The sequence below is a fragment of the Phycodurus eques genome, chromosome 18, assembly GCF_024500275.1.
Source record: "Phycodurus eques isolate BA_2022a chromosome 18, UOR_Pequ_1.1, whole genome shotgun sequence".
Taxonomy (NCBI): domain Eukaryota; kingdom Metazoa; phylum Chordata; class Actinopteri; order Syngnathiformes; family Syngnathidae; genus Phycodurus; species Phycodurus eques.
Genome location: NC_084542.1, coordinates 16,345,599 through 16,373,395, shown reverse-complemented (window position 1 = coordinate 16,373,395; position 27,797 = coordinate 16,345,599). Strand labels below are relative to the sequence as shown.

Genomic DNA, 27,797 nt, shown 5'->3' with positions numbered 1-27,797 from the left:
AAAGCGAGGAGGATCAAGCCGCACCTTTTCGTATTCACGTTCCACACGTGTCGTTACGTTTGCCATGTTGAAGGACTCGTCGATGACTTGTATTATATTCATCCGTATTTTCATGTAAACTCACTGGCGAAGTCAACTTAAAAATGAAGCCCGACTTGAACGGAGAAGAGGACCAGGATCGCGAGTGTCTGGAACAGGTTTTGGATACGTTATACGACTTTGGTAAGTCGAGTGTAGCTTGGTAGCTAGCGTGTGGGCTAACTTCTCGTCCAATTCCATTGTTTTTATTATTAAAGTGCAGTAATTGCTAACCGCTCGCCGTATGAAATCTGTCGTAAAGATAATAAAGGGTTTCATTTCAATAATACGTTTGAATATTATGATTGGGACATCAATCAGACATCAACAACTAATCAATTATCAAATGAATTGACAACTATTTTGATAAGGGAGTAATCGTTAGCGACCTTGTTTAATTCAGAATTGGCCAAATCCTCAGAATATCAAACTCTCAACAGTCGTTATTCCCAGATTGGTGCTGTCCTCAATGAAAGATGACGGATTATTTTTCGAACGTTACCTACCAAACCAGTAACTGACATCATCAATTTATGTTTGTCCATTTTCTTATTTCTATTTGAAGTAATATCCTCTTTTTCCATCAAAGTGTTTTGTTTTTTTTCAATTCATCAATGAATTGAAAAAAAATAGTCAACAGACGAATCAATGATTAAAATAATCGTTAGTAGCATATTAATCAACTGCGGCTAACCTATGTTGTGTTTCCGTGTCCTTATCTGCGCAGGAAGTGGAGCCATGAAAAAAAAGAAAAAACAAAAAAGATGCAAGCCCGAAGCGGTTCCTGAAGTTGTCTGCAGTGTCAATGAAGCGCAAGGAGGAGAACAAGAGCCCACAGAGATGACTGTCCAGAATCAAAGTACAAAAACATGCAACTAATTATCCAGATCCAATGACGCGCACACATTTTATCCGCCCGTCTTTCACGATCACAGGTCCAGCTGTGAAGCCGGTGAAACAGGTGGAGGTGGTGAGCTTCCAGGACCCCGCCAAGAGACAAAAGAAGACCAAACAAATGCCCGCAGTCGGTGAAACACGTGTACGTTTCTTGACTTCCTTCTTTCGTGCCATCGCTGGCCAGATTAATAGGTACACTTCCCGACGGCCGCTCTGCTCGTGCGCTTCATGTCGTTCTTCTGGTCTTCATCTCCAGCCGCTGGACACGCCGGACGAGAAGCAGAGCGCTCCGCAACAAGATCTCAGTTTGGAGAAGGTCAATGATTCTATGTTATTGAAAATCTTTTTTGTGATTTGCTGTGTTACAATACTATGAGAAAAAAAACAACTTTGTAATGTTATAACCTTATCCCAACTTTTGTTTGTTTGAAATTTCACCGTGATTTCTGGAAAACTTCATTTTTATGCATTATTCTGTCACTTTAGTTTCTTAATAGTACAACTTTTTTATGACTGATTATTTGTAAAAATGTGTCTTTATTTATTAATATGGAAGTTATGACTTCGCTGAAAATAGCAACTCACTCCTTGCAATATTGTGACTTTTTTTGTCATAGAACTTTTTTTCTTCAAAATTATGACTTTATTTTTGTACAATGTTAACTTAATTTGCATAATTCTATGACTTAGTCTTAATGTACAAACACTTTATTCTCACTGAATTACTACTTCAATCTACCCCAAAAACGTATTTCTGTCGCATATCAAATGTATTCTTGTAGTTCTATGAATTTATCCAAGTAATATTACACCTCTATGATCCAACAATTCCAGCCTTTTCCTCCTAATTCCATTGATTGTTGTGCTCCATTTCCCCCCCCCCCCCATTTTGGCTGTTTCGATAATGTCGACATCTTGCGTGCGTTAGGCTCGACTGGAGGTGCATCGCTTCGGCATCACGGGCTACAAAAAGGAGCGTCAGCGAGTCTTCGAGGGGGAGCGAGCCATCATGTTGGGCGCCCGAGTAAGAAGACCTCAACGTTCCATTCTCCGCGCGATTGCCTCGCGACCCGCTTTTTCACTCGCTGCTGATTCCCTACGTAGCCTCCCAAGAAGAATTATTTGAACTACAAGGTGCTGCAGCAGCAAATCAAAGAGAAGAAGGAGAAGGCGAAGGAGGAGGTGCAGCCGGTAAGGCGCTCAAGTGGTCCACAAGTGCAAAAGAAAGTCGGTTAAATTCTTGCTGCGGTTGACTTGTTGTCTCGCTTTTGCAGGACCTGAAAAAAAAGAAGAATCCAAGGTATGTGAATGTTTGCTTTTTGGGGTTTTTGTGACTCTTTATCTCGTAATGGTTTTACTATCTGTTATTTCAACAGCTTCGTCAACGGGTAAATCACCGTGTCTGTTTGGAAGGTTCTATGTATAAAAAAAAAAAAAAAAAAAAAAAAAAAAAAAAGCATTTGTCACTTTAAAATTGTAAATTGGATCCTCTGTAATAATTGAGTGCTTAAACTTTAAACAACTGTTCTTCTTAGTGCATTTATATTTGACTTTTTATTTTTATTACCATGTTTCATGTTGCACTGTAGGACCCCCCCCCCCCCCCCCAAAAAAAAAAAATCCTAGTTGTGCATGTACCTTTCACTGACATTGGCAATAAAATGATTTCTGATTTTAAAATTTAAAAAATGCTGTCGTATGCACGCCAGGCCGACAGTTGTTACTTAGTGCGCGCAACAGCAACAAAATATAAGTAAAATCAGGAGCATTTTAAAACATTTCACATGCAGACAACACTTTCAAAACTACTTTGAACAGAACCACCTAGTTTTCCGCAAAAACAACAACAAAAGGCTACAGTTGGAAACATTTTTAATGTTCGAGCCTTCGAAAACTGCCACGTACAGATGACATCGCCAATTACTGGCCTGGCATGCATATTACAGCATTTAAATATATATATAATTTTTCCCCCAGTTATGTAAAGCCCAGTACGACAGCACCAGTAACTCGTGGTTTACCATGTAATGCTGAAAGACGTTTGAGAGACGTCTCATTGGCTGATGCACGTGTCGGTCTCGAGCAGGGACAACAACAAGATGAAGAAGACGACGGCGACGTCGGGCTCGTCCTCGGCACCCACGGGTCAGGTGGGCCGCTTCAAGAACGGCATGTTGATCCTCAGCCCCAAGGAGATCCAGACCATCAAGAGCACGATGCGACGCAAATGAGGTTGGTATTGTTCCGCGGGCGGTCCGCTCTTGCAAGAGGGACTGATGTGTCATCGGGGGAAACATCAACATTGGATTCACTTAGTGGGATAAAAAAAAAAAATGCTCGCCGTGCGGACTCCTTACTTGAGTTCGCTGTGTATTAAGTAATACACACGAACTACAAGTCATCAGAACTGCAACGGAACCCTCGAAAGTCAGATTAGTTACATTTATGGATTTAGAAAAGATGCAAACGCAAAACCAGTGTTGAAATCATGGTGCGTGACATCAACAAATCTCACGAGACTTCTGCTCATTACAGTATGTAATATGCATCAGGTTCTTTTTGTTCCCTCTGCCCTGACGCGTCGCCAATGGGTGCGTCATTTATTATCCGGCGGTGAACTTCTCTTTCCACGAGTGTGACATTTGGGAATGGTGAAAATGTCACTGAGAACAAGAGTTAATAAAGGTTTTATGATGGATCTGGAACAGTTGAATTCCCCCCTACGCGGCAAAATGTTCATGGGCCAATGACTTGCTTTATTCGGATGGACAATGTGAACGATGAGGAAACTAGCGGACACGCGTCTTTACTGCAAATGGAGGATACAAGTGTCGCAAACAAACAAAGGTGGACATAAACAAGACTGCGGAAGAATCGGCATCCCCTGGCGGCTTGCTAACTTTCCACCTCTACCTTGGACGTGAATGCACCACACTGGACTCTTCCTTTGTCTTGATTTCATCGCAGGTCATTTATTTCTCTTTTCATAAACAACCCAAAATAAATAATTGTTTGTCCGTGTAGTTGTCTTATTCCTACGCTCATATACAAACAGTTTAGTCATACAAAACATTCACAGCTTGGCAAAAGGAGGGGCATGAAGTTTAAAGAATAAACGGGAGCAGGAAGTAAATGCTAATTGAGCGCTTCGGATTTTTCACTTTGAAATAGAAACGGCAGCAACTTTGACACGGAACAAACTGAAGAGGAGGGTGTCGTAGACCAAAAAATATTCACATATTTGGACAATAAATCATTTCAAATATCAGGGCATGCACGTCCCCCCCCACACTCAGCACTGTACCTTTAAATAAATAAATTGTAAAGTTTAAGACATTCATGGGTGGGCGAGTGTGAGGTAAAATGACACGGTGTCGCACAATTACACGACAACACGCACACACACACAGCAGTCAACACAATGAGCAACCTTTTGAAGTTTGCAGATTACGGCCTTGGGCTTTTGTTCTTAAAATTCGGATCCCGCGGGAAGCCCTTTCACGAAAGTGGTCGGGGGGGTCAATGATGTTAGACCTGAGAAGAAGTTCTGGCTTGGATGTGGTGTTACTACACACCAAAGCCATCCAAACGTGCCTTTATGGACCTGGAAATAAAAAGGACACCTTCCAAAACTCTTCCCACGAGGTTGGATGCATATAAGAGTTGAAAATGTCATGATAAGATGAAGAAGTAAGAGCTAGGCCTACCCCTAAATGAGGAAATAATTGATTAAGAGGCGTGTCTCGATACATTTGTCCATATAATATATACAATATGTTGGCAAAAGTATTCTCTCGTGTGCCTTGGTTCGCATATGAACTTGAGTGGGATCATACTCTTAATCCACAGGGTTTCATATGATGTCAGTCCACCTTTTTGCAGCTGTAACATCTTCAAATCTTCTGCGAATGGCGATGGCCTCTTCCTGTTCTGACATGATTGACTAGGCACCAGTGCACAAAGCAAGACTTGGATACGAAAGTTTCGCGTGGACGGAGTCCTGACCTCACCCCAGAACACCTTTGGATGAATTCGAGCGGAGAAGGAGATGCTTTTGGAAGTATGGTTTAAAAGCATTAATAAATCCCATAAAGCCACTCCTAAACCTTGTGGAGAGTTGAAGTTGCTAACGTTGCAAAGAGTGGACCGACAATATATGAAACCCAGAATGGGATGTCACATCAAGTCCGATGTGAGTCAAAGCAGCTGAGCCAATACGTTTGGCAATATTTGAAGATGTTAGGCTTGTTGTGAGTCGAGCTCGGCTGACAGCAGCCTCGAAATTTATACTTCATTCAAAATAACATCTACATTTCACATTATTCATGTTAAAAAAAATGATGGCATAGCTTTTGCCTCTCATAGCATTGACTAGAATCAATTGTATGTAGTTGAAAAATAAGCAACCCATTTTATATATCTGTACAGTATATTTAAGGTGAAATGTAATGGCTTTTGATCAGCAAGCGCATTTCAACAAGCCTGGCTGGAGGGCGGAGTGGCTGTAATCCCTCCTCCAGACAGCCGAGGGCGCGCTTTCACAGCAGTTGGCAGTAAAGAATAAACATAAATCGTAATGCAAGAGGCGATTTACAACGCAGCTTGAGATACAGGACAATACTTTGTAAACTTGCCTGATGCTCACCATGCGTCTCATTTGTATTATTAGCATGTTTGTTGTTATTTACACTGTCCCCAAACACACAGGCCCGCCGGTCAACGCATCGTAACGCCTCCAATCATTTCCGCACTGCGATTACATGTGAGGTTTTACACACTCTCATGTGAGCTATCAGGTTAACTGAAAATAAAATTTGGTTCGGGTTATTCAAAGTGTCTCGGTGTTGTCTTCCATGTCACAGTGTTCTTTTGCAGCAGCGAAAAGCCACTTTTCATTGATTTCAAGGCAACACTGCAGGGAGCACGCGATAAAAGTACCATGAGGTGACAACAACAACAAAAAAAAGCCTCATGCCTAACCTTGCGTATAAAATATTCACGTTTTATCTTGAGATTTTCAAATACGCCTGCTTCACCCACCACTGCAAACGCATCACTGATGCTGTTTGAGGGAGAAAGACGCTCGGCCATGTTTCATCTCGCCGACGCGGAGACTCGCAAGCCGCTGTTGTTTTGCACAGATTTTCTTTGGGTTGTGGCGAGTAGTCAGCGTAAGCATGTAAAGCCTCTTTTATGCTCTAATTCATCGTCTTTTGATAGAAAACTGCAAATGTTCTTTTAGCGTCCCTGTTTTTCGTCGCCAAGACGAGCTAAGAGGTCCAAAAACTGGTAATTTCCTGTTTTCTTCTCAGATAGTTTGGCTCATTTCTGCTTTGCTGAAAACAAACAAGAAATACAGTGGCCTAAAAGGGTCAAACGTACTCAGTACTTTAGGGATTAGGTATTGTATTTTTCTGTCACGTGGTGGAAAACTGAAACGGAATTAGGCAAAACTGCCTTCTTGCGGCCCATGAAGACATTTTTCCTCACTGAATCTCGAGTGACCGCACAGCTGCTGCTGAAGTTGAACTCGTAAATATTTTAGGGCGGTAACAACCTCAGTTGCCGTTTGAACTCCAACGAACGCCTGTGCGCCGTCACCCTAAAATGTCTTCCTCGTATGTTTGCCTCCTTAAGGCAAAGTGTTGTTGGATCTTGATGCGCAATGACAAATCGTAGCCCTTGAGACTCTGCATATTTGTGGGTGCGGCTGCGTTTATCGGCCTTCCGACTGGTACTAGGGACTGTTAGTGTCGAGCTGCAGCTGACGGAGCACAGACTTGAAGTTAAATCTAGAATAATCTGTTACAAATGACGGAGCAGAGACGCTGAGGAACCTTCAGAAGTCCAGGTTGTTGACATCGTCGGCTTGTTTGTATCAGGCCCCCAGGGGAGGCGTCGTCTACTGTTTGAGGACCCTTGGAACCTCCAGGCCCGTCAGTAGGGTCACCTGGAGCGAGACGGAAAAGTAAATGAGAACGTCATCGGTTGCACGTAAGACGTTAAGCGAGCGCTGTTGTATGCGTGGTTTCAATTTGGGAGCAATCGGGTGAAATCCATAGGTTCAAGTTTGAAGGACAACTGGAAATGGCCAGAGAATGTCTGTTGTGTGGATACTTTTTTTGTGGCTCTACTAATGATGGGTGTGTCTTCCATATTTCATGTTGCTAAGGGGAAACTGGCCACGGGGGGCTGCATTTTCAAACTCGGTGCAATTTAGCACCGCTCTTCTGTCTTGTACACCAGCTTCAAATTTGATCGCCTTAAGGAAACTTGTTGAAGATCATAACGGCTTCAAACCGAAACAGCTGACTTTCTGTATCTTTTCGGACACAGGTTCTTGTGACTTTTTTTTTTTTTGTAGGTTTACTCATGATCAACATACCTCGCAAATTTCAGGTTGCTTAGTCAAACTGACTTCGGGAGCTGTGTTTCCAAACTCGGCTTATTATTGTGTTTTATCGCCAGTAATGAAAAGTTGCTGCTTTGTTCTGTGCACATGCGATGACGGAAACCCAACCTTTTTGGCGATTTAGCCCCAAAAGTCTTTCAAGAATACAAGGTTTACATTTGGTAGCAATCGGACATCATCTTTGGCACTTTTGCTTTTGAAGGGCTGACCCCTGGAAATGGCCCAACGGATCCTGAAATCGCAGCTTCGAACCAATATGGCAGACTTCCTTTGCTTTTGAAGGGCTGACCCCTGGAAATGTCCCCAACCACGCATGGTTTTCCCCTTGTAGCTAATTAAAACTGACTTTGGGATCTGAATTTCAAAAGGCGCTAACCTGGACGTTTCTGTTGAGGCTGACGGCCGGCATGAAGACGCCGTCCAGGTTCTCGAAGGCGGTCGGTCCGTGTTGTTCCTTGTTGATGAAGAAGGTCAGAGTGCGCTTGGTCAGATCCAGGAGGACTCCCACTGTCGAGCCCTTCGTGATGCCCCCCTCTGCCCTGCGCGCACACAAAATTGTGAATCGCTAGCCTCGCGTGTCTCTTGCCAGTGCTGTGGTTTTTCACGGATGGGGATTCAGTACGAACCTGTTGGTGTGCGAGTTGTTGTGCATGAACCAGGAGCGGTTGTTGTCCACATACATGGCCCAGGCTTTGTCGTCCTTGCCCAGCATCATGTCCTTCACCGTGTTGATCCGGGCGATGCCAAACGCTGGGTCCGGGTGGTTGTCGTAGCGATCGACGTAGACTTCCCAGTAGTGGAGGCCCTAAGATCGGAGAGGACTATTTATGAATGCAGACCTCAGCCAAGGCCCAAGAATCAGACCATTAAATTGTACAGCAATGGTTTTGCGGGTTTTTTTTTTGTGTTATCTTGTTTGCCAACAAACATAAAAAAATTTAAAAAATAAAACATAGCCTCCCGAGAGGAGGTTATCAGTGGGTTTAATTAACTGACATCTCTGAAACTTTGATTAGCAGTATTAGTGATACTCATTTTGGTCTGTAATTTTAACAAAATTCCCCCGCCTCTGGTTGTAACATGACATCATAATAAAGTAGCATAGTTTGATGTAAATTGTTTGAAGTAGTTTATACTGCTAATTGACAGCAGCAATTAAATCCGAACCTCCTTGGGGGAGGTTAAAAGGTCACCTTGGAGAAGGCGGCGGTGCCGAGCACCACGCGGTCGTCGTAGCTGTTACACGACACCGTCTGATTGTCGTTGGTCAGGACGATGTCCCGGTGAGCCGAAGTGGGGTCAAAGGCGAAACAGGCCACTGCGGAGAAAGATGTCGTGGTGATTTTATGACTCTGACTGCAGGGAACAAGAGCGCGCAGAGGAGTGAAATCCGAGTCTGGCGCTTGTCGTGAGTCAACAAGCTGTCTGGCGGAACATTCGGGACTGCGGGCGGTAACGTCAGAGACGCATTTGGCGTGCGAGTGCTCGAGAGTCTTCAATGAGCCCAACGTGGAAGCCTATGTGGCCAGTAAACGAGCACACACACAGTAGTTCCAAAGAGTGTGCTTTGTGACTGATAACAGTTCATCCCTCTTCCACTTCATTTTTCATAGATTTTCCCACAAATGTCTTGAGTCGGATTTTATCAAGTCATATCTATAATTGTTTTGATTGATTGTTGTTTTTTTGTGAGGGTTAGGAAAGGTGCAGTGAGAAAGGGGTTGGCTCACACTTCGTACCGTCGGAGGTCTTGAGCACCACGGTCTTGCTGTAGGGCCCCACGCCCACGGCGTTGTAGGCCTTCACTCTGGTGTTGTACGAGCTGTTGAAGTGGAGGCCGTCCACCGTGCACACCGTCTCCTTCCCCACATACACCTCCTGCATGTGCACGCAAACGCTTCGTTATCAGAAGAAAGTTGCATTCGTCCAAGAAGAAAATCGGAGCTCTACGAGAATTCAGAATTTTGTTTTACAGGGGGAAAGTCTCCATTTGACAAGAATAGTTGATTGATTGAATTATTATTTTTTTTTGATAAACGCAATCTTAATTTTACGAGAGGATGACAATTCATAATGATGCAAGAATTAGGGCTGTCCCGATTCAACACTGACATTGCAGCCTCGAGTTTTGGCTGATCCCGATATTGGTCCAATTTCAGCGATAATCCAACATACTTTACTAAATTTGTAGTATGGGACATTAGACAAGTGATATTGTTCAAACGGAGAACCACAATGTGAAAAATAGAATCAAAATTCAGATTTCTGATGATGTGATCTGATCGGGACAGCGCTCGTCGGTACTTTTTCCATGTAAGTGTGTGTGTGTGTGTGTTTAAATGTCCTCGGAGCGGGTGCGTCGCTAACCCTGTACTGTCCGCCGTTGCCGTCGTCCAGCTCCAGTATGTATCCCTCGATGGGCGCCGCTTGGGGCGCCGTGACCCTCCAAGCCAGGGTGGCGCTGTTGTTGCCGCTGCAGCACTTCTCCAGCTGCAGGAGGGGAGCCGGCGGCACCGAGGGTCCCGACTCCACTGAGAAGCGGTCACGGGCAAGGGGGATAATCGGTTAGAATGTCGCCATATTTACTGGCCGATCGTTGGCCCGTGGGGAGAAAAGGGACCGTTCGAAGACGAACGGGTTGATCCGCTGCGCTGGATTGTGAGTGAACGCGGTGGATCAAGTGGATTATTAACGGTGCGACATTAGGTTCATTCGTGGGGCAAACATCGGGACTCAGTGGAGGATTCAAGCAGATCTTGATAAAGAAAGATTGCTGATTTTAAACAACAGGAGTCCGGTCCATTTCCAGAAATTCCATATTCACTTAAGGTGTTAGTGACTTGCAATACCACATTATCATACTCTGCCATAATGGACATATTGGAATAAAATCAGCTACCATAGCGATAAAGATGGGACAACTTGTACAAATACATTCAAACATTTAAAAACGAACAAAAAAAAATCATTTAATATAAAAAGACAGGATTTCTCACGTATCCTTAATAGGGTACTGGATATTTCTTAAAAGACAAGGTGAGGGAAGGCAGCAGTCAGGACAAACACTACCTACATATAGATTCTTTATATCCAAATTTGAACACAAAATGTGCATTTATAGCCACCGTAGTTCTGTTTGCTGCCCCACAAACTAAACCACAGCTTTGTTTTTCTATTTTGGGGGTGACCCATTTTCCTTTCCAATTTGTACTTAAAAGAGAAACAGACAAACTACTCGAGGCTATAAATCTCGGTACTATCGCTTCTTTTCGGTGCTTTCCAGGGAAGGAAGTGCCAAACCGAAGAGCTGTTTGGCTTGAAAATAACAATTTTTAAAAAAAACATGCGTGGGCGGGTGTCAGGGACGGGGAGACGGGGCACGTTTCCAACCGGGATGTAGCGGGAGTGCATCCGGGGGCTGGCGATGGGGAAAGGCACCACAAGTCTGTAGAAATAAATTATAATACCTCCTGGAGTTTGTGTGTCGGTGTCAGCTTCAGCGCTGCCTGCTGCCTGCTGCATTTGTTTCATTATGGAACCTTCCTGCACGTCTGTAAATTTTGGTCATGACGCACACACTAAGATCAACATGGATTGCTCAAAAGTGCCTAAAGTGCACAAGTTTCATCTAAAAACGTCCAGATTCAAAAAAACAAAAAACAAAGCGAAAATGTTAACAACACAACAATACCAACAACTTAAATGTTCTTTTTCATTGCGTACTGAGACGCAATCATCCAAAAATGATTCATTCGTAGCGTGGTTAAAACAATGCACCGTAGCCACATTCTAAACCGTCTGACAGCGCCTCATCACGTTGAGTATGCCGTTATGTAACACTTCATTACGCTGCATTACAGTTTGTCTGCCAGGTTCGTGGTAATAACTGCAATTAGTCGCTCTGAATACGATTTTGCGTCATTGCAGATATAAAACTGCGCTTGCTCATTCTCAACGATTGCCGGAGACAACGGGGTCGTCGTTTGGCGAAGGGAGTTTGCAATTAACAAAACAAATCACTTTTTTGTCATATTTGTTAAAACAGTCATTATGACTTGACAGTTCTACGTGAGAAATATGATCTGTGAAAAGATCGGCCATTTCTGGGCCCATCTTGTGCCTCTAATTTCATAGAGCTGGAGGAAAAACAACCAATCAGAGACAGCAGGCGCGACTCACGAGGTGTCAATCATTTGACGTCTACGTCACGAAATGAATGTTTTATTTTTTTGGTGCGCTGCGATGAGCGTGCCAGCGAGTGTCCGAAAATAGCCTCAGGAGAAGCAGGATTTGTAGGGTCTTCTCGAGGGTTCGGCGTTCGTACCTTTGCCCTGGCAGAAATCCAGGTGCAGGATGGTCTGCAGCAGAGCGTCCGTGTTGAGCGTCAGCTGAAAGTCGGGGCCCACCTTGGCCTCCAGGTTGCCTTTGACCCACTGATCCTGAGACGACGCCACGCGCTTGATCAGGGCGTCCGAGATCTGGCAACACCAGAGCATCTGCATTGAATATTCGCATTCAAACGTGGCCGCCGTTCGGCCCACTTGAGTCCGTCGCAGACGACAATGAGTCTCACGTTAGTGCAGTTGTAATATTGAAAGGTAAAAATTGTGCGTGAAACTTTACACGCTGAAAAGGATGTCGGCCCGTTATGTATTTGAATTTACCGTTCGTGGTCACTCGTGGATGACAATTAATCGGCACTTCCCCGAAAGTGATTAGAAATGCCTCGATTAATCGTTTAAACCATTGAATGGTTCTCAAACTTTATATGCCAAGCACCGCCTCCAAAAATACTACTACTACTCTGAAGTACCCCCATAGTGACCAACATTAAAATAATGTAGTACGCCTAAGTGATTTATAAAAACAAAAACAAAAAAACAGGCTCTCCTGTTTGTTTGTTTTTTTGTTGTTGTTTTTTTGCTATTCTGGCCCTCGTCGGGCCCGCGGTCTCACCTGGAGGAAGCCACTGGGGTCGTTCTCCTTGAGCACCTCCAGGCAGTACTCCATCATGCCCGTGGTCTGCCGCAGCTTCACGGTGCAGTGGGTGATCTGGTCACGCGCCACCTGTCGGACAGCGACGGAAGTGACGCCGAGCGTTTTGTGGACCGTTCCGTCACGTGGGCAACTTAAGACGCTCGCATATTAAATATTGAGGCGTTGAGGGAGCTGGAAAACAGCACGTTTGCGCTCTGCGGTGAAATTCGATTTCCCGCACATCAACTAGGAAGTTCTATTCGGCGTCAGAGCATGTTAGCGTCGTTTGAGGCTAATTACTTGCGAATGTTTTTGCTCCGTTTGCTTGGAGCAGGACTGAGCTGGCTACTTGTTGATTTTAATATAAACACTTCTGTATATTACAGAAAGAAGTGGCCTTCAACTTTTTAGATTTGGCTTCTTTAAATCGGCAACTACCCTGTTATCTATCCTTCATCTTTAAAAAATAAAATTGCTTCTTTCTTTGCGAGTCCTACACATTTAATGGCCGCGCTAACGAGCCTCGTCCAGAAATGAGAAGGGATTTTTAATTAGCTGGAGTCACGCACGTTAATTTGACAGCTAATGGGATCACGCTTGATTATTCAAGAATATTATGAGCGGCGTGAAAGCGCTTCAAAGCAATATGCAGCGTGTTTTCAAATTGTACTAAAACTAGATCACGCCAGAAATCATTTCACAGCGCGAGCAGTAACGTGTCTTTCGTGAGAGTTCTTTGAGAGTTGAGTGTGTTGCTTTTAAGGGATCAAAATCTGCAGTTTTGGTGAATTGGGCAAACATCTTGTCTGTTTCTGATTTACAAAAGCAGATTAAAAGATTTAAGCTACAGTAAGTGACTTTCGTGGACGGGAGGGGCGGTTGGGGGTAAAAAAAAAAAAAAACAGATAATCCAGTCAAAATAGGTTTTACAGCCTGGAAGTGTTGCATCTGTGTTTCAGCGTTACACAAGGACAAGTTCGGTGCACGGGGGCACGGTTCCGTGTCACTTGTAAGCGGCATATCGGGCCTTCGCTAACTCAAGAAAAGGGAAAATGCTCACATTTGGCCTAATCATCAATTTGTGTCATCCTTTCGGATTGCAGTGTTTATTCTGTCGATCTCCAAAGTGTCAGGCATGAACTGTCTTTGTTTGTCCCAAGATGGCGGCTTTAGCTGAGGCACAGGGTCGGAAGGGGCTGACGTCGGCGTGGTGACGCGCTTACCTTCAGCTTGTATTCCTTCTCCTTGGTGACTTTTGTGAGGAGTTTGGCTTTCTGTCGAGTCAGCGCCTCGATGAGCGAGTCGCACTGAGCCACCAGGCACGCCTCGAAGTCCACGCCGTTCTCCTGTGTCGCGCGCAAGGAACATGACAACATCCTCAGCCGACGTGCCGCTTTGTCAAAAAGTCGTACTGAATCCAACCTCTGAGGGACATTGATGGGCGCCTTTGTTCGCATCAGTGGTTATCCAGCGCAATTGTGACCTGCAGTTTGCTAGCTAGCTATGCCTACACCCCGAAAATTCATCTTTCCTTTCGAGGGCCGGCATGGCCGCTTCAGAGCGCCTCGTTGTCAGCCGTGAGTGTGCGCACATCTCGCAGAAAAAAAGAGGAATATCGAGGAAGCGAGATTTATTTTGTTTTAAGTCTAACTTGTCAGCCAGCGTGTGGACTGGGGCTGCAGGTTTACGTGGCCGCTTTAGAGCATCTCATTGTCAGCCGTGAGTAAAGTGGCCACACCAGCCCGAAGCCCCAGTCCAGACCTTTTACCCCCCTGGCTCTTCTGCCTATCTCTGGTTACGATGCATGCACTCACAGCTAACAACGAGGCGCTCCAAAGCGGCCACGCCAGCTGACTATCCGAAGATAGATGCATTTTCAGGTTGTAGGCATAGCTAGCTTGCTAAGTGAACATCGCAAATGCGCCAGGTAACCACGGATGCAAACCAAGCTGTTTTAGCCACCCCCCCCCCCCAAAAAAAAAAAACAACAACTCAAATGTTGTTTTCAGCAATTATCTTCAACCATACGAACAAAACTGTGCGTTCACTTTACAGGGTCTTTAAAAATGAGCTCTTCAAAAATCTGCGAACGATGAACCGTTTCACAGCGGGGAAACTTTTTTTTTTTATATATTTTGTAAAATAAATGAATCTCTTAATATTGTAATTCATGGCAGAGTACTGTTATTGCATAATGCATATTTAATCCTTCTTTCTCTATTCATAATGCATTGCAGGTGTTTGCTGCCGTGCAAAAATGGAGTAAAAAGCCGATTAAACGTGTACTTAGTTTGGCAGCGAAGGACATGCCCCCCCCCCCCCCCCCAAAGGAATAATTAACCTTGAGATGCCTCTTTTTAATCCGTCACGTGACTTTGTTAAATTCAACAGGCAGCAATTCAAATGTCGCGTGTGACAAACGATGATGCGCACGTTTGATCGCTCGCCGCGCAGCTCCTCGGGCGACGACAACAAGGTCAACGTGTGCAGTGCAAGTGCAGCGCTCGCACAACAACTTGAATACTTTTTTTAAAACTGGTTTCATTATCTTTGTTATCTTATTACCTGGATCTGCTGCAGCATGTTCTTGAGTTGGACTAGGAACTCTTTTGCGTCTTTGGCTTTGTCCGAGACGCCGTTGAGGGCCTGCGAGAGTTGACACTGCGGGAAAAGAAAAAAGTATAAATTATACTGTTAGTGTCTTCTTTCATTCATTCTCCATATTGAACACCTTAAAAGAATAAATAATTTAACCAGTCTGTAATGTGAACAATCAATAAAATGGAGTGACAACGACAAAATAGATTTAGTCCTCTGTGGTCTGATGCACTTCCCTTAATTAATATAAACTGAAATACTTCATTAAAAGTCCTTTTAATGAAGAGGAATCCACCTCTTACGCGCTTCAGCCGCTATTGCGTTTATGAATTTATGGAATAGACATTATTGCCTACCCTTTTACACGGATACGTGAATGGACAGACGTGTGTTTTGGGGGTTGGGTGCTGTTGCCTCTCATTGAGAAATGACAGGACAAAGGAAACACACACACACACACACACACACACACACACACACGTGCTCATTGGTGATAAATCAACTCCAGTGTGGCGCCACCCACGTGATCCACCTGCTCCCTCTTCTGCCACACACTCTCGCACAAAGCAAGATGAGTAAAACGACTGGATACGAGGCTTCGCAAATGATTTTCAAAATTCCCGGCAACATTGAACGCCTCACATAAGAGGCAGTGAACTCATCATAATATATGTTGTGTTTTATTCGCCGTCAGTCCCTCCCTCACACACACACACACGTGAGACGAGCACATACATACACATAATTACATCTCCGCTATCTACATTTTCAAAATTATCGACATCAATCGCATCTTTGATGTATTAAGTCGTCACATATGTTTAGATTGTTTCGTTCATCATCACGCCTTCCTCACACGTGCGCACCGGCTTACAGTAAAGACTGTGAAACCCCCCCGTGCAGGCCAAGATGACGTGATGAGTCACAAATCAAGCGTACCCTTCAGCAGGGTTCGTCGCCGTGGAGACCATCTGGCCCACGAAGCTGCCGGGCCCACGCCAGGGTCGGCGCCAAGATGATGCTAACGAGGGGATGACGGAAGCTGGGGGGGCTTTCCTGGCTCATCATCGTCATCATCATCACCTCTGCCTCATGTGAGGTTTGTTTTGAGTTATTCAACAGCATTGCTGGCAACCAGCGAGCCTTTTTGTTCCCCTTCTCTTGACCTTTCAGTCACGTCCCCCCCTTATCCCATCGTCATCTTATCACGCCGCCCACGGGCGCTTGTCCCGCCTGTGACGCGGAAGACGTTGTCGTACATCTGCGTTGATGCTACGTGGAACTTGTAGCACAGCTAAGCAGTGGTTAGTATTGCGGAGGTGTCAAGGTTCTCCTCGAGCCAAAATGGATGACCACGGCGGAGGGGCTGTCAACGCCCTTCCCGAATGCTTGACCTTAATGTGAACACGACACCCGGGGGGAATTCGGGGGTTTGGCGCAGTCCCACCATTTACGACCCCTGCCCGGACATCTTTTATTTCTCCTCATTTGCATATGTATGCTTCTATTGTGACGTCTTTCTGGTGTCATTGGCCACATCTCGAATAATGCTGCTTTCATGCCCCACTTTGATGTACAGGAACAAATAGTAAGAATTCGACAGTTTATGTCACACTGCATCAATTGAATGGCCATTGTGCTGCTCTTTCTGGTGTGCCCGCCTTGGCCACCTGGGGCCAGTATAGGACAGACAGAAGGATATACTGTTCATGGAGTCATCGAGACCCCTCTTAGCTCATCGGTACAGCACTAATAGTCGTTCTACGCAGAGGATAAAGAATACATGACTCAGCCCTCTTGTGTTGTCCGTCTACATGTGTTGCTGCACTGTTTGTGTTCAATCTGTTGCTTAAAGGGTTATAGCGCCGCAACATGGATGCTATTTAACGTCAGCGTGAAGCTAGCGGACTTAAAAGCTTGGCTATGTGGTCGTATTTCAAAACAAAAGTTGTAATTCTTCGTTTTATGTTTAATGCGACAGTAAACTTGAACCGGTAATGGCAATAAACAGCTTGAACTTCCTTTCGGTGGCAGCTGCGCGTTACGGCATTAACGCGTCGCATCGGGCGGAAGGTCAAAAACAATCTGCTATCCTCCTCCTCCTCATCCTCTGATCTGCTCATACCCGCGATCCTTCACTGCATCGCCTCCATTTTGTGTCTTTTCCAAATACACCTCCACACGCACACGTCAGCCCAAAAGCAATTCGAGATTACGATGCAATTCCCTCAGTAGAACTCCAAAGTACAGTTGAGGGAGCGTGAATTTACGGTGGCTTGTAACCATGGTAACGCCCACGGTTCATTGTTCCGCCGCTGGCATATACCCTTCTACGAGGTCTGGCGTAGAGCTACCCAAAATAAATCATACACACGCTCAGCTATATTTGGTGGGCTGCGGTTACACACACACAGTTTTCCTGTGTAGGTCATGTGCAAGAGGAGAGGAAGTGCAACAAAGTGCGCATTAACCTACATTCCGTGTTCAAGTACAGCAGAACAGCCTTGAGGTACGGGACTGTCCGCGTGTGCGTGCCTCTTTGTGGGATTTCAACCAAATCTCTATTTTCTTTTGAATTCAAGAATGTTTGTTCTTGTTGTTTTTCCAGGATATCTGTTGTGTACCACATTTAGTAGGAACCCATTTCCTCAATTTGCTCAACTGCAGAGGGTACCGGCCGTTTTTAAGTGGTACCTCGACTTACGAGTGACCCAACTTAAGAGTTTTTCGAGATACGCGCTGTTGCTGGACGTTTTTTTTTTTTTTTTTTTTTTTTTTGTTGCCTTGTGTTGCGAGCAACGATTTGAATTGCAGCAAACTTCACAACAAGTAAGGCCGGCCTGCTTCGGTCTCGCCATCTGCAATATTAACGGGCGCACTCCTGCATTTGTTACCACTGGCAACAGCATCTCGTAACACAAGCTAAAGTGCTGGATTTACCTCCGCACATTTCTCCTCAGAATTCAAAACCGTGCGCGTTTGCTACAAACATCGCCATTGAAATATCTTTGCTTGACATTTGTTGCCGTCAGTGAAGTATCAAACAAAAACAAAGACGTGCCAGTTGTTAATCACACACGCATATGATCATTTGCAGCTAGACACTCACACGAGTGAAGCTGTGTTTAAACCACAGGACACGCACACAGTGTAGATTACACTATAGTTCCAGGATGTAAGCTAATATTTCAGTATTAACAGTGGGTAAAGTGTGAAGGACAGTACATGAAATAATAGTGCCATGTAATCATCAACATGCATTCATACTCAAACACATGAATAGTAATAATAATGACAAAGAAAGGAAACAATTTCAAGAGCGTTGAAGTTATGCTTGAAATCTATTTATTTAGCTTTAGCGCATGACTAAAGAACAATTGGATGTTTTTCACGTTTACTTAGCTTGAACGCATGAATAAGGAACAGGTGGAGGGGTTTTAACGTTTATTTCACTTGAAAGTATGAATAAGGAAAGGTTTGGCCATTTTGAACATATTTACTTTTAAAGCATGAAGAAGGAATAGTTGGATGTTTTACAACATGTTTATTTGACTTAAAAGCATGACTAAGGAATGATTGGATGTTGTCTAACCAACCACCTTGCTTCTCACCATTATGCCCCCTGGTGGCTCGGAGTGTCAAGAAAAGCTAAAAATGGACAAATCATGATGAGATGAAGGAAAATTGGATTGAAAAATCTTCATATTTTTTTTTGTTGCGAATGTCTTTGATGCTGCTTATTTGTTGGACTGAAGAGTATTCCAAAATCTCGGACTCCTTTGTTGGGCTACCAAGTGCAGTGGCACTAGGAAGGCTCCCGCCGGCACGACCTCGACGTGAACGGGCGCCGTACAACCGAGCATGTCTTATTCATACGCTCCTCATTACTTATCGACGCCCCCTCACCTCCCTGTCCCCCTGATGGGATTTTCACGGTCCATTTACGAGAGCCTCTGGGTGGGGGAGGGGAGGGAAGGATAAGGAGGGGACCAAAAAGACGCGTTTGGGGAAGGGAAGGGAAGAAGGATGAAGGGATGACATGCTGACAACTTTCACGTTTGCATCATATATTCAAATATTTTGTGTTGGTGTACGTGCAGATCATGAAGCTGAACCTTATTAAACCCACGTCTTGTCTTCTAAATTTGACACGCCACAGATAAGTGTTGTTAATGACTTGGCTAAATTTGAAAACATTAAAAAGACAAATCACCATGTATGTTAAAAAAAATAAAAAATTTCAAAAAAAAGCCTTCGAAATTGTGAGAAATCAAGTCGTTGTCTCTGCTCTCAAGTGCTGTGGGCGTGTCTACTGAATGTGATGACACCACGTCCCACTCAACTGTCAACTGTCCATCAAACACCACTACTAAGACATGGCTATCATCTTTCTTATGCCTACTCATAACTTTATGTTTGAGCCACAGAAAATATATCCGCTTAAAGCCTCCGGTGGCTGGAATCGATCAAACAAGCTGCAATAACGAAACGCTCGCGCTAAAGCGACCTCACCAGCGCGAAGCTAGCTGTGCACATGCTGGCTGTCAAGTCAAGGTTTTTTGATTTCAAAAAAATCCTTAGCTCGTCCGTCTTTCTCTCCAGACGTGCGCGCACTCACGGCCAACAACGAGGCGCTCTAAAGCTGCCATGGCAGCACGACGCCTCGGTCCACATTTGTTTTCCCTCCTCTCCAAAACATATAAAGGTTTTTTGGGTTATGCTTGTGATTGCGATGGCGATGAGAGCACATTTATGCGGAAATGTAAGAAATTCCAAAGGGGTTCCTCTACTTACGATGGTCCCGACATACGACGTTTGGCACGTCACAACTGCCAGACTGTTTCCCCCCATGGGCACCTAATACAGCGTGCTCTCGGTTTACGACGGTTAACTCGAGGTTACGAACGGCGTGCAATGAAATCGCAGTTTTCATGTGACTGTTTTTTTATTTTTTATTTTTTCTCATCCACATTTGCAGTACGTGCAGACTACGTCGAGTCGAGTGTTCCAGTTCGGTCGACGTAGGAACTCCGTCGTAAAGCGAGGCCCCCCCCCCCCCCCCCCGCGCTGTCAGTAGCTCCGGACTTGACGACGTACCTTGTGCTGCTTCCACATGAGGGCGATGGGCTTGACGTCGTGTTTGGCGTGCCGTCCCTCGTCGGCGCACTTGGCGCACACGGGCGCCCTGCAGTCGCAGCAGTACATGACGAAGTTCTCCGCTTCGTGGTCCGCGCACGTCGCCGGCTTCCGCGCGGTGGCCGGCGGCTGTCCCGGCCGCTGCTTGGGCGGCGGGACCAGGCGGTGCTTGGCGAGCGGGCCGCGGGACGGGTGGCACCTTTGCTGGCAGGCGTTGCAGTAAAACACGTCGCATTGCTCGCACATGACCGCCGCGTCCGCCGGGTTGCGGTCACACAGCTGACACTTGGCCGCCCCGGAGCTGGAGTTGGCGGCGGCGCGGTTCTGCCGGTACCGCGCCACGATGGCCTCCAGGAGCCGGTTGCGAGGCAAGCCGCGCAGCCCTCGCTCATCCAGGGAGACGCTGCGGTGGCACAGCGGGCAGGTGAGCGAGCACAGCCGCTGCGGGGCGGGGAACACCCGCGCCCCGTTGGGCGACTTGAGCTGGCACGGCGTGAACGAGCCGTAGCCGCTGTCCGTCTCGCTGTACAGGCTCATCTTGTCCACGTCCAGGTAGTCGCAGTCCGAGCCGGCCGCCGACGCGCGGCTCTGCTGCACGGCCGCGGCGGGCTCCCCGTCCGGCGTGTGCACGCTGATGCTGCGCGCGCACGCCAGGCACACGTTGTGGGAGCACGGCATCAGGACCGGCTCTTTGAACAGGGAGCCGCACACCGGACATTTCAGCTCTTCCTCCATTGCGCCCGCTCCAAACGCTTCCAGCACCGACCGTCTGCGGACAGCTCCCCCGATTGGAGCTGGCAGGCGGGCCGTGCGCATGCGCCAAGCGAGGGAGGGGCGGGTCTTCATGGGCAGATGTTGATGCACGGGTGGAGGATTTAAAGTCGACGCAAAACGAGAAACCGCAACCCGCAAGCAAGACAGGCAACATAAACGGAGACTAAAATCAGCTTCATTTGGGACTTGGACTGGAAGTACGCTGCCCCCGTCTCGACACACAAATACAAAGTCGACATCGCAGTTTTCCGCAGAAGCCTCTTTTACACAGACGTGTAGGAGAAAATCCTGGATTCACCGCATCACATGAGACCAAAAAAAAAATAGGGCCGTGCGGAGGGGGAGGAGAAGTGGCATTAAAACAGACCAAAATGCAGATTTTAAGCTGTGAGGCAGGGCGAAAGCCTAGTTGCGGTTTACTTTACACCCATGGAAGCAATTATGCACTAAGTACGCCACCTTTTACAAGCGCTGCAGGGACTCAAGCCGTGTGAAATTGAACACCCGACACTCACTTCTTCCACCTTCTATTTTCTACCCTGAAGCAGACACTGACGTCATCTGATCGCGGGACGTTGCGTTGCCGCGTCAAAGCGCACAGTTGCGGCAATACCCCGCTTCGGCTCTTTTACGGCTCTGATGCTGGCTTCCTGTGTTAGTCAGGCAGAGATGAAGGTTACGCAGTAGTAATACCCCTTACACACGTACCCGAATGGGTTCCTCCACCTTGTAGCAACACCCCGAGCGCCATCCGATTCACTCCCGGGCGCAGGATTTCCTCCGCGAGCGTCAGGCTTCATTCACGCTCACGTTCTCACTGAGCATAGAGGGGAAGGGTTTTGTGTGCTTTTTGTGTGTGTTGATGCTGCTAAAGAAGGGTACCAGTGACGGCAAAACAGGATATGGGTGGTGGGAACCATAAAGCATGTCAAAATTATTATTCCCATATACAAGTACTAGTACAGCAGTCAGTATTTAGTGCATTTATATCCTTTTATAATATCAGTCATCCCTTTTCATATCAATCTGTTGTATTATGCTGGAATATTTGTCCATGTCCTAATAACTAACATTTTGCGGGTATGAAATCAACAAAGACGTTAAGAAAGGTGCATATACACTAATTAAGAAGCATTCAATTGACTTTTTGGCTTCTAATTTACACTCAGAGGGCAGTGCACAATATAGGGGGATTTAATACAAAAAAAATGTCCCCGGACAAAGATATTAATGCTAACTTTTGATGACCAAATAGTTGTAGTCAACACAGCGACATACTGTGTGTGTGTGAGACGAACAAAAAACAAACCAAAAAAGCGAACAAGGGCAGAATTCTTGTATCGGCTCGTTTTGGATTGTGCGGGTGAACCTAATAAAGTGTCCATGTTGCATATCTCATGATACGGTTAATCAGACTATCCGCAGAGGGGACAAAACGTCTTCTTTCAAATGTCTTTGCTTGAAGAGGAAATGTTGTCGTGAGAGTTAATTTCCAAGCATCGCTTTCCGTTTGGCTTGCGAAATGCTGGGAATTTCCTAAATTGGATATTTTCTGCGAGAAATTATGAAAATGAGCTGGAATTTATGGGAATAAATTTACAAAATTGTAGTTTGATTCTTCGTAGGGAAATACTGACTACACCAAGCAGATTTGCAGCAAGTACAGTGGTACCTTGAGTTACGAGTGCTCCAACTTGCAAGGTTTTCCCGTTAGGAAAAGTGCCACCGATAGTGAAAATCTGCGAGTGATTTCCTGTAGATGCTACCAGATGGCAGCAAAGGACTATTTTTGTCAAAATTAACGGTCAAACTCGAGGCCCTGCCGGCGAATTCGCTAGTGCAGCTGATTGAGTCACAGTAGTTGTGAAACTCGTCTGTCTGGATGACTATTATACTGCCCCCCGGTGGCCAGGTCACGCACACCAGAAAGCGCAGCAATGAATCAATCATGATACATTACATTGAACTATTATTACTATGTTTTTATAAGCAGGGGTTCACTGGATTTCCAAAATCCTTCTCTTAAATTGCCACGGAAATTTACGTGACACTTTCCAGAAATGTAATGGAGATTTTCCCCCCTTTTCCATCCCTTTTCTCGTCCAATGGGTGAAAAGGTGAGCACAGAGTTGGTCAGACGAGGGACGTGGTGCTCTCAGGGTTGATCCTGACGGGCCGGATGCTCTTGCGGAGGTCCCGCAGTTGCTTGGCGGGCTTTCCCACGGCCTCCTCGAAGCGGCGCTCCACCTCGGGCAGCACGCAGTCGTGCAGGAAGGCGGCGTTGAGCAGCACGAAGGCCTTCTTGTCGGCGTCCTGCTCGCAGCGCAGGCTGTAGTCCACGTGCTGCACGGCCACCAGCACGATCTCGCGCAGGCTCTCCAGCAGCACCGTGTGCAGCTCGGGGAAGTAGAGCTTCAGGGCCTCCTCCAGGAAGCTCAGGAGCTGCTTGGTGAAGGCCACCAGCGTGTAGCTCAGGTTCACCCAGCAGTCGGCGCCCGTGTACGCGTCGAACGTCGACATGCCACTCGCGCGCATCTCCTCCTGCAAGCGGACGCAAAGGGAACAGAAACGATGTCAGCATCAGGGATGGGAATAGAAAACCGATTCGTAGGGATCCTTTGTTCGCTCGCCTGACGATTCCGCTTATCGATTCCTCGTACGTCGCAAATGAGTGATGACGTCTATCGTGCGATGTAACCCTCTATTATTTAAATCGTTATCAATGTAGCGTCCGAGACGGTAACGCAACAACAGTCGCTTTTCTATTACGCCATCCTTGTGCTTCACTCTCCAGGCTTGATCGTAAATCCAGGCATGATTAATCGAGTTAACACTCAATCCAACGGTTACATAATTCATGTAAAAGTTGGATTTTACAGGTCATAGGTCACAAAAAAGGGGCAAAAAAGTTGTGAAATGATTTATCACGGTCCAAAAAATGTTTGATCATAAAAACCTGGCACTTGAACAGGGGCTGCAACTAACGATTATAATTCAGTTGCTGGTTTTTATGTTGATAATTTTTTCCCCACGTAAAAGCAGTTTTCAAATGTCTTATTTTATTTCACCACAAAGATAAGCAGTCCGAGATTATGTACTGAGGGTCTGATATTCTGAGCATTTGGACAATTTTCAGTTAAACAACGTCTCGAAACGATTAAACGATTATCAAAATCGTTGAGTGATTTGATAATCGAATATTTATCAATGAATCCATTATCAAAACAGTTGACGATTAATTTGATCATCAATTAGTTGTCGATTAATCATTTAATTGGTACTGCTCTAGTTGACTTTTTATATCCACTGTAGATATGTTGGTAGAAAGAAAGGTCGCGAAGAGAAAGCTAGTTAGCTCATAGGGATTTTTTTGCTAACGGCGCGATTGCAGCGTCGCAGAAGCACGATCACCTTGAGCTTGCCGAGCGCCTCCGGTGTCATGAGGTTCATCCTCCTCCACATCTCCTCGGAGTTGCGATGCTTGCTGGCCTCCACGATGACGTCCTTGTAGCTGAGCAGGGCCGCCTTCACGTCCTTCACCAGCAGAGACTCCAGCGTGAAGGTCAGGTCCAGGCCGATCTCGGTCAGCTGGAGACAGTGCTGCTTGGCCACCTTCACGCACTCGGACGCCGTCGACAGGCTCTCCTTGCTCTCGAACACCTTCGAGCCACACCGCAACATTTACTTTGCATCTGCACGTATGCAAAGTAAATGCTGAGGTCGTTTTCCGAATGCGAATTGAAGATGTGCAGCCCGCGGGCCATATTTTGCCCACCCCTCGCCTACCTGTTTGCTGAAGGCGTCCACGAACATCGTCATGGCCGAGCGGGACCACGCCACGAAGGCCGAGTAACAGCCCGTGCTGCCGGCGAAGTCCATCTGGAACTCCTTGGCCGTCTCCAGCAGGCCGGTGAAGAAGATGTTGCAGAGCTTGTGTATGTAGAGCAGCGTGGCGCCCTCGATGCGCAGCTGCCGGATGGCCGTGTGCACAGCCGCCGCGCGGTTCTTCAGGAACAGCTCGCACGCCTTGGTGGACTGGCCTGGAAACACAAAACCCTTCAAAAGATGGGCTACCTGCTAATTTGCCATTCATAGTCCTTTACTCTCTCCCCTGACGCAGTTCCTGCCAGACTTCTGTTAAAAGTGAACTGTACCACCCAAGCACTTATTTTGGCGTTTCGCTACTCTACATTGCATGTTAGCTTAGCAGTTAGCTTGGCTTTTTTTTTTTTGTCTCGTCCTGTTCTATCTTCTTGCTCGGTGTATCGCACGATTAGCTACTCCTCGTCCTCCTCGAGTGACGACGATACACCACTGTTGTACAATTACGAAAGGTTTTACAACCAGTCTGAAATAAATGACAGTGAAGTAATAATATAATAATGACCTAGCCTGATGAGCTGCGACACAGCCCGCCTGGTAGCCTGAGGCCCGCCGCGTAGCGAGCGATCCGGGGACAGCTCGAAGACGAGGACGTCGGTCAGCTGCCTCACTCGCTCGTCCACCTTGGCCCGCAGCTCCTTCACCTTGGGCGTGAGCGGCTCCTCTTTCAAGTACTCGTTGAGCTTGTCCAGCAGGTCCACGGCGCCCTCAAAGTCCCTCTGGGCGATGCACACGTCCAGGTCCTCGGGCAGCTCCTGGATCCATTCCAGACCGAGGTCCACGCTCTCCTCCACCTCGGGTAGAAAAGGGGTGCAAGACTTTACGTCAAAATTATTTCAGTTGCTTATCCGGTAGACCTTTTCACCATGACGTCACACGTACTTGCCGGTGGCAAAAACTGCTGGCGCCGCTAGTAAACAAACCCTTACATGTCATGTGACCATGGCAGCGCGATTAAGGCTTGACTGGTGATTTTAGCTTTCTTCTCTATCGACATAGATTCAGAACACTGAACACAATGAAGTAAATCCCTGGTTTATTCCCGTAAATTCCCATACACTGTAGAAAGTTTCCAACTTGCGCAATTTTCTGGGATTTCGCAGCCCTACCTCTCCCTGCTCGTCGTCATCCTGGTCAAAAGGGTTGGTGGACACTTCGGCCCGAACGGGCGACGTCGGCATCTCCTCTTCCTTCTTGCCCCGCTCCTTGCTGGCTTTGTTCTTCTTGGTCTCGTCCAGGATCTCCAGCCACTCCTTCTTGATCTTGCTGTTCTCCGCCTGGAAGATGCGGCTGTCTGGGAACATGAGGATCTTGAACATGTCCTTCATGGGCGGGTTGTCCTTGACGTTGACCACGGCGAAGCTCTCCAGGTCGTACAAGGCGTTGTACTTGTACTTGACGGCCCCGCGCCGGTTGGCCAGCCAGGTGGCGATCAGTAGGCAGTCGTTCATGAGGAAGGCGTGCACCTTCTGGACGGGGGACATGTTGTCCACGTCGAACTCTACTAGGTCGCCGTTGTACACCAGGTGCCTCCCGGGCGTGTCCATGATGGTCTTGCCGCCCTCCACCTTCTCCAGAAGCGAGGTGAGGCTCCTCTGCTTCAGCTCCTCGCTCTCCTTGGGGAAGGCGGCCTGCATTTCCTTGGAGGTCTCGTCCTTGTCGGTGGACAGCAGAGCCTGCGTTAGGGTCGCACGGGGCATCAGTACGAGAAGAGTGCAATACCTCGCCATCAAAAATGAAACAAAACCACGCATTTTCAGTACCGCTACTTTTAAGACCGACTATTCTGCTCTTCCTGAACCTGCTGTGCTGGGTCAATTTTTAAGAGATAACATACTTTATATCATATGAATAATTGTATTTTATTCACTCGGTTCTATTGCGCTACATTCCACTCTCTACTTGTGTTTTTATCCGTCGAGCTCGCGCCATCCTTGTTTGTGAACAACTGAGCCTTTCGGGGCTGCTCCAATTCAAAATGAGAGATTTGCAAAAACAAAAATATCTTGTCTTTTTAGTGTATCCGACTGAATGTAGGTTGAAGAGGATTTGCAAATCATTGTATTCTGTTTTTGTTTTACACAATGTCCCAACTTATAGGAATTGGGGGGGGTTTGTGTTTAGTTGAATTGCACATTCCTATTTCATATTTTTGTTTGTTTGATGTTCATGCTGTGAATAAAAAAAAGTTTAAAAAAAAGTTATTCACCAGTTACTCAGCGCCTGAGCGGTACCCACCCCCACACACACTTAATCATTTGGAGGCATTCTTTTTACTGGCGTCACATCATCCTGCAGTACCAGTACTCTTGTCCTGAGTCTAGTCTACCCACTTATGGTGTCGAGAAACGTTTTTGCAAGTACAGCATTGAGTCTGAATTTAGTTGTGGTGGCAACACTAGCCTGCGTGATGCTCTCCATGATGCTCTTCTGCTCCGTCAGGATGTGGCTCAGCTGGTACATCTCGCTCTCCAGGTACGAGATCTCCTTGGCCGTCTCGATGAACTGCCGGTAGTTTTTGTAGACGTTCTTCTTCAGGTTCTGGGCCGTCTCGTCGGCCAAGTTTTGGATCTTCTGCCGGTGCTCCTGAAGGTCTCGGTCGCCGTCCGATTGCTGGGACAGCTGCTTCACGTAATTCTGAGGGTGGAAATTGGGCGACTCCAGCAGCTTGCGGAGTCGGTTTCCCGGGTCGGACATCTTCAATCGTTAATAATTGACTATCTTTGACAAAAAAAAATTTGATAAATAGACGCTAAGATAAACAGAAAATGGTCTATTCGGGGCTCAAATGGTTCATCGCAGTCAGCAACCCAAACAGGAAGCTGGGTGACACCCTACTACGTCACAAGTTGACAAAAGAGGTTGGCCAACAAAAATGCCTGCAAGAGTCTAAAAGGATACTTGACTGTTGATTTTTAAAATACATCATGAAGCAAATTTAGCTTAAAATATTGTTTTATTATTAAATTGGTCAGAAAGGCGATGCTTTTTTGCCTAACGTTACTTTTGAAGAACGGGGAAAACTCAGGTTATATTTGTCCCA

General features: G+C 46.3%; 3 protein-coding genes across 4 annotated transcripts; 1 reads left to right on the top strand and 2 right to left on the bottom strand.

The window, feature by feature from the left end:
• The first annotated feature begins 7 nt into the window (after positions 1-7).
• c18h1orf131 (chromosome 18 C1orf131 homolog) lies at positions 8-4,000 on the top strand. Its single transcript, XM_061704115.1, has 8 exons — positions 8-222; positions 806-937; positions 1,014-1,117; positions 1,232-1,291; positions 1,904-1,999; positions 2,080-2,166; positions 2,250-2,275; positions 3,062-4,000. Exons 1-8 carry the CDS (start codon positions 144-146, stop codon positions 3,204-3,206), a joined length of 729 nt encoding a protein of 242 aa, XP_061560099.1. The 5' UTR covers positions 8-143; the 3' UTR covers positions 3,207-4,000.
• Positions 3,355-20,854, bottom strand: LOC133416851 (E3 ubiquitin-protein ligase TRIM9). Of its 2 annotated transcripts, XM_061704108.1 has the most exons (12): positions 20,060-20,854; positions 14,930-15,025; positions 13,588-13,710; positions 12,344-12,454; positions 11,712-11,865; positions 10,855-10,938; positions 9,755-9,918; positions 9,127-9,265; positions 8,581-8,705; positions 8,014-8,192; positions 7,764-7,926; positions 3,355-6,925 (listed from the first exon to the last, which is right to left on the bottom strand). In XM_061704108.1, the coding sequence occupies exons 1-12, from the start codon at positions 20,831-20,833 to the stop codon at positions 6,878-6,880; spliced, it is 2,160 nt and encodes a 719-aa protein (XP_061560092.1). In that variant the 5' UTR covers positions 20,834-20,854; the 3' UTR covers positions 3,355-6,877. The 2 variants fall into 2 exon arrangements, with proteins under 2 accessions (XP_061560092.1, XP_061560093.1); XM_061704109.1 differs by lacking the exon at positions 10,855-10,938.
• An 884-nt stretch (positions 20,855-21,738) lies between these two features.
• exoc8 (exocyst complex component 8) lies at positions 21,739-27,580 on the bottom strand. Its single transcript, XM_061704258.1, has 6 exons — positions 27,158-27,580; positions 25,864-26,430; positions 25,260-25,548; positions 24,659-24,912; positions 24,284-24,532; positions 21,739-23,413 (listed from the first exon to the last, which is right to left on the bottom strand). The coding sequence occupies exons 1-6, from the start codon at positions 27,449-27,451 to the stop codon at positions 23,006-23,008; spliced, it is 2,061 nt and encodes a 686-aa protein (XP_061560242.1). The 5' UTR covers positions 27,452-27,580; the 3' UTR covers positions 21,739-23,005.
• Positions 27,581-27,797: the final 217 nt, after the last annotated feature.

What these genes read in the sequence shown, in the direction of transcription:
- c18h1orf131 (XM_061704115.1), top strand. Translation starts at nt 144, where the DNA reads ATGAAGCCCGACTTGAACGGAGAAGAGGACCAGGATCGCGAGTGTCTG. An exon ending in GGATACGTTATACGACTTTG is followed by an intron (nt 223 to 805) that starts GTAAGTCGAGTG and finishes TTATCTGCGCAG; the next exon opens with GAAGTGGAGCCATGAAAAAA. An exon ending in CCATCATGTTGGGCGCCCGA is followed by an intron (nt 2,000 to 2,079) that starts GTAAGAAGACCT and finishes TTCCCTACGTAG; the next exon opens with CCTCCCAAGAAGAATTATTT.
- LOC133416851 (XM_061704108.1), bottom strand. Translation starts at nt 20,833, where the DNA reads ATGGAGGAAGAGCTGAAATGTCCGGTGTGCGGCTCCCTGTTCAAAGAG. An exon ending in GCAACGGCGGACAGTACAGG is followed by an intron (nt 9,266 to 9,754) that starts GTTAGCGACGCA and finishes GTGCACATGCAG; the next exon opens with GAGGTGTATGTGGGGAAGGA. An exon ending in AACAACTCGCACACCAACAG is followed by an intron (nt 7,927 to 8,013) that starts GTTCGTACTGAA and finishes GTGTGCGCGCAG; the next exon opens with GGCAGAGGGGGGCATCACGA.
- exoc8 (XM_061704258.1), bottom strand. Translation starts at nt 27,451, where the DNA reads ATGTCCGACCCGGGAAACCGACTCCGCAAGCTGCTGGAGTCGCCCAAT. An exon ending in ATGACGACGAGCAGGGAGAG is followed by an intron (nt 25,549 to 25,863) that starts GTAGGGCTGCGA and finishes TTTCTACCCGAG; the next exon opens with GTGGAGGAGAGCGTGGACCT. An exon ending in TGGACGCCTTCAGCAAACAG is followed by an intron (nt 24,533 to 24,658) that starts GTAGGCGAGGGG and finishes TGTGGCTCGAAG; the next exon opens with GTGTTCGAGAGCAAGGAGAG.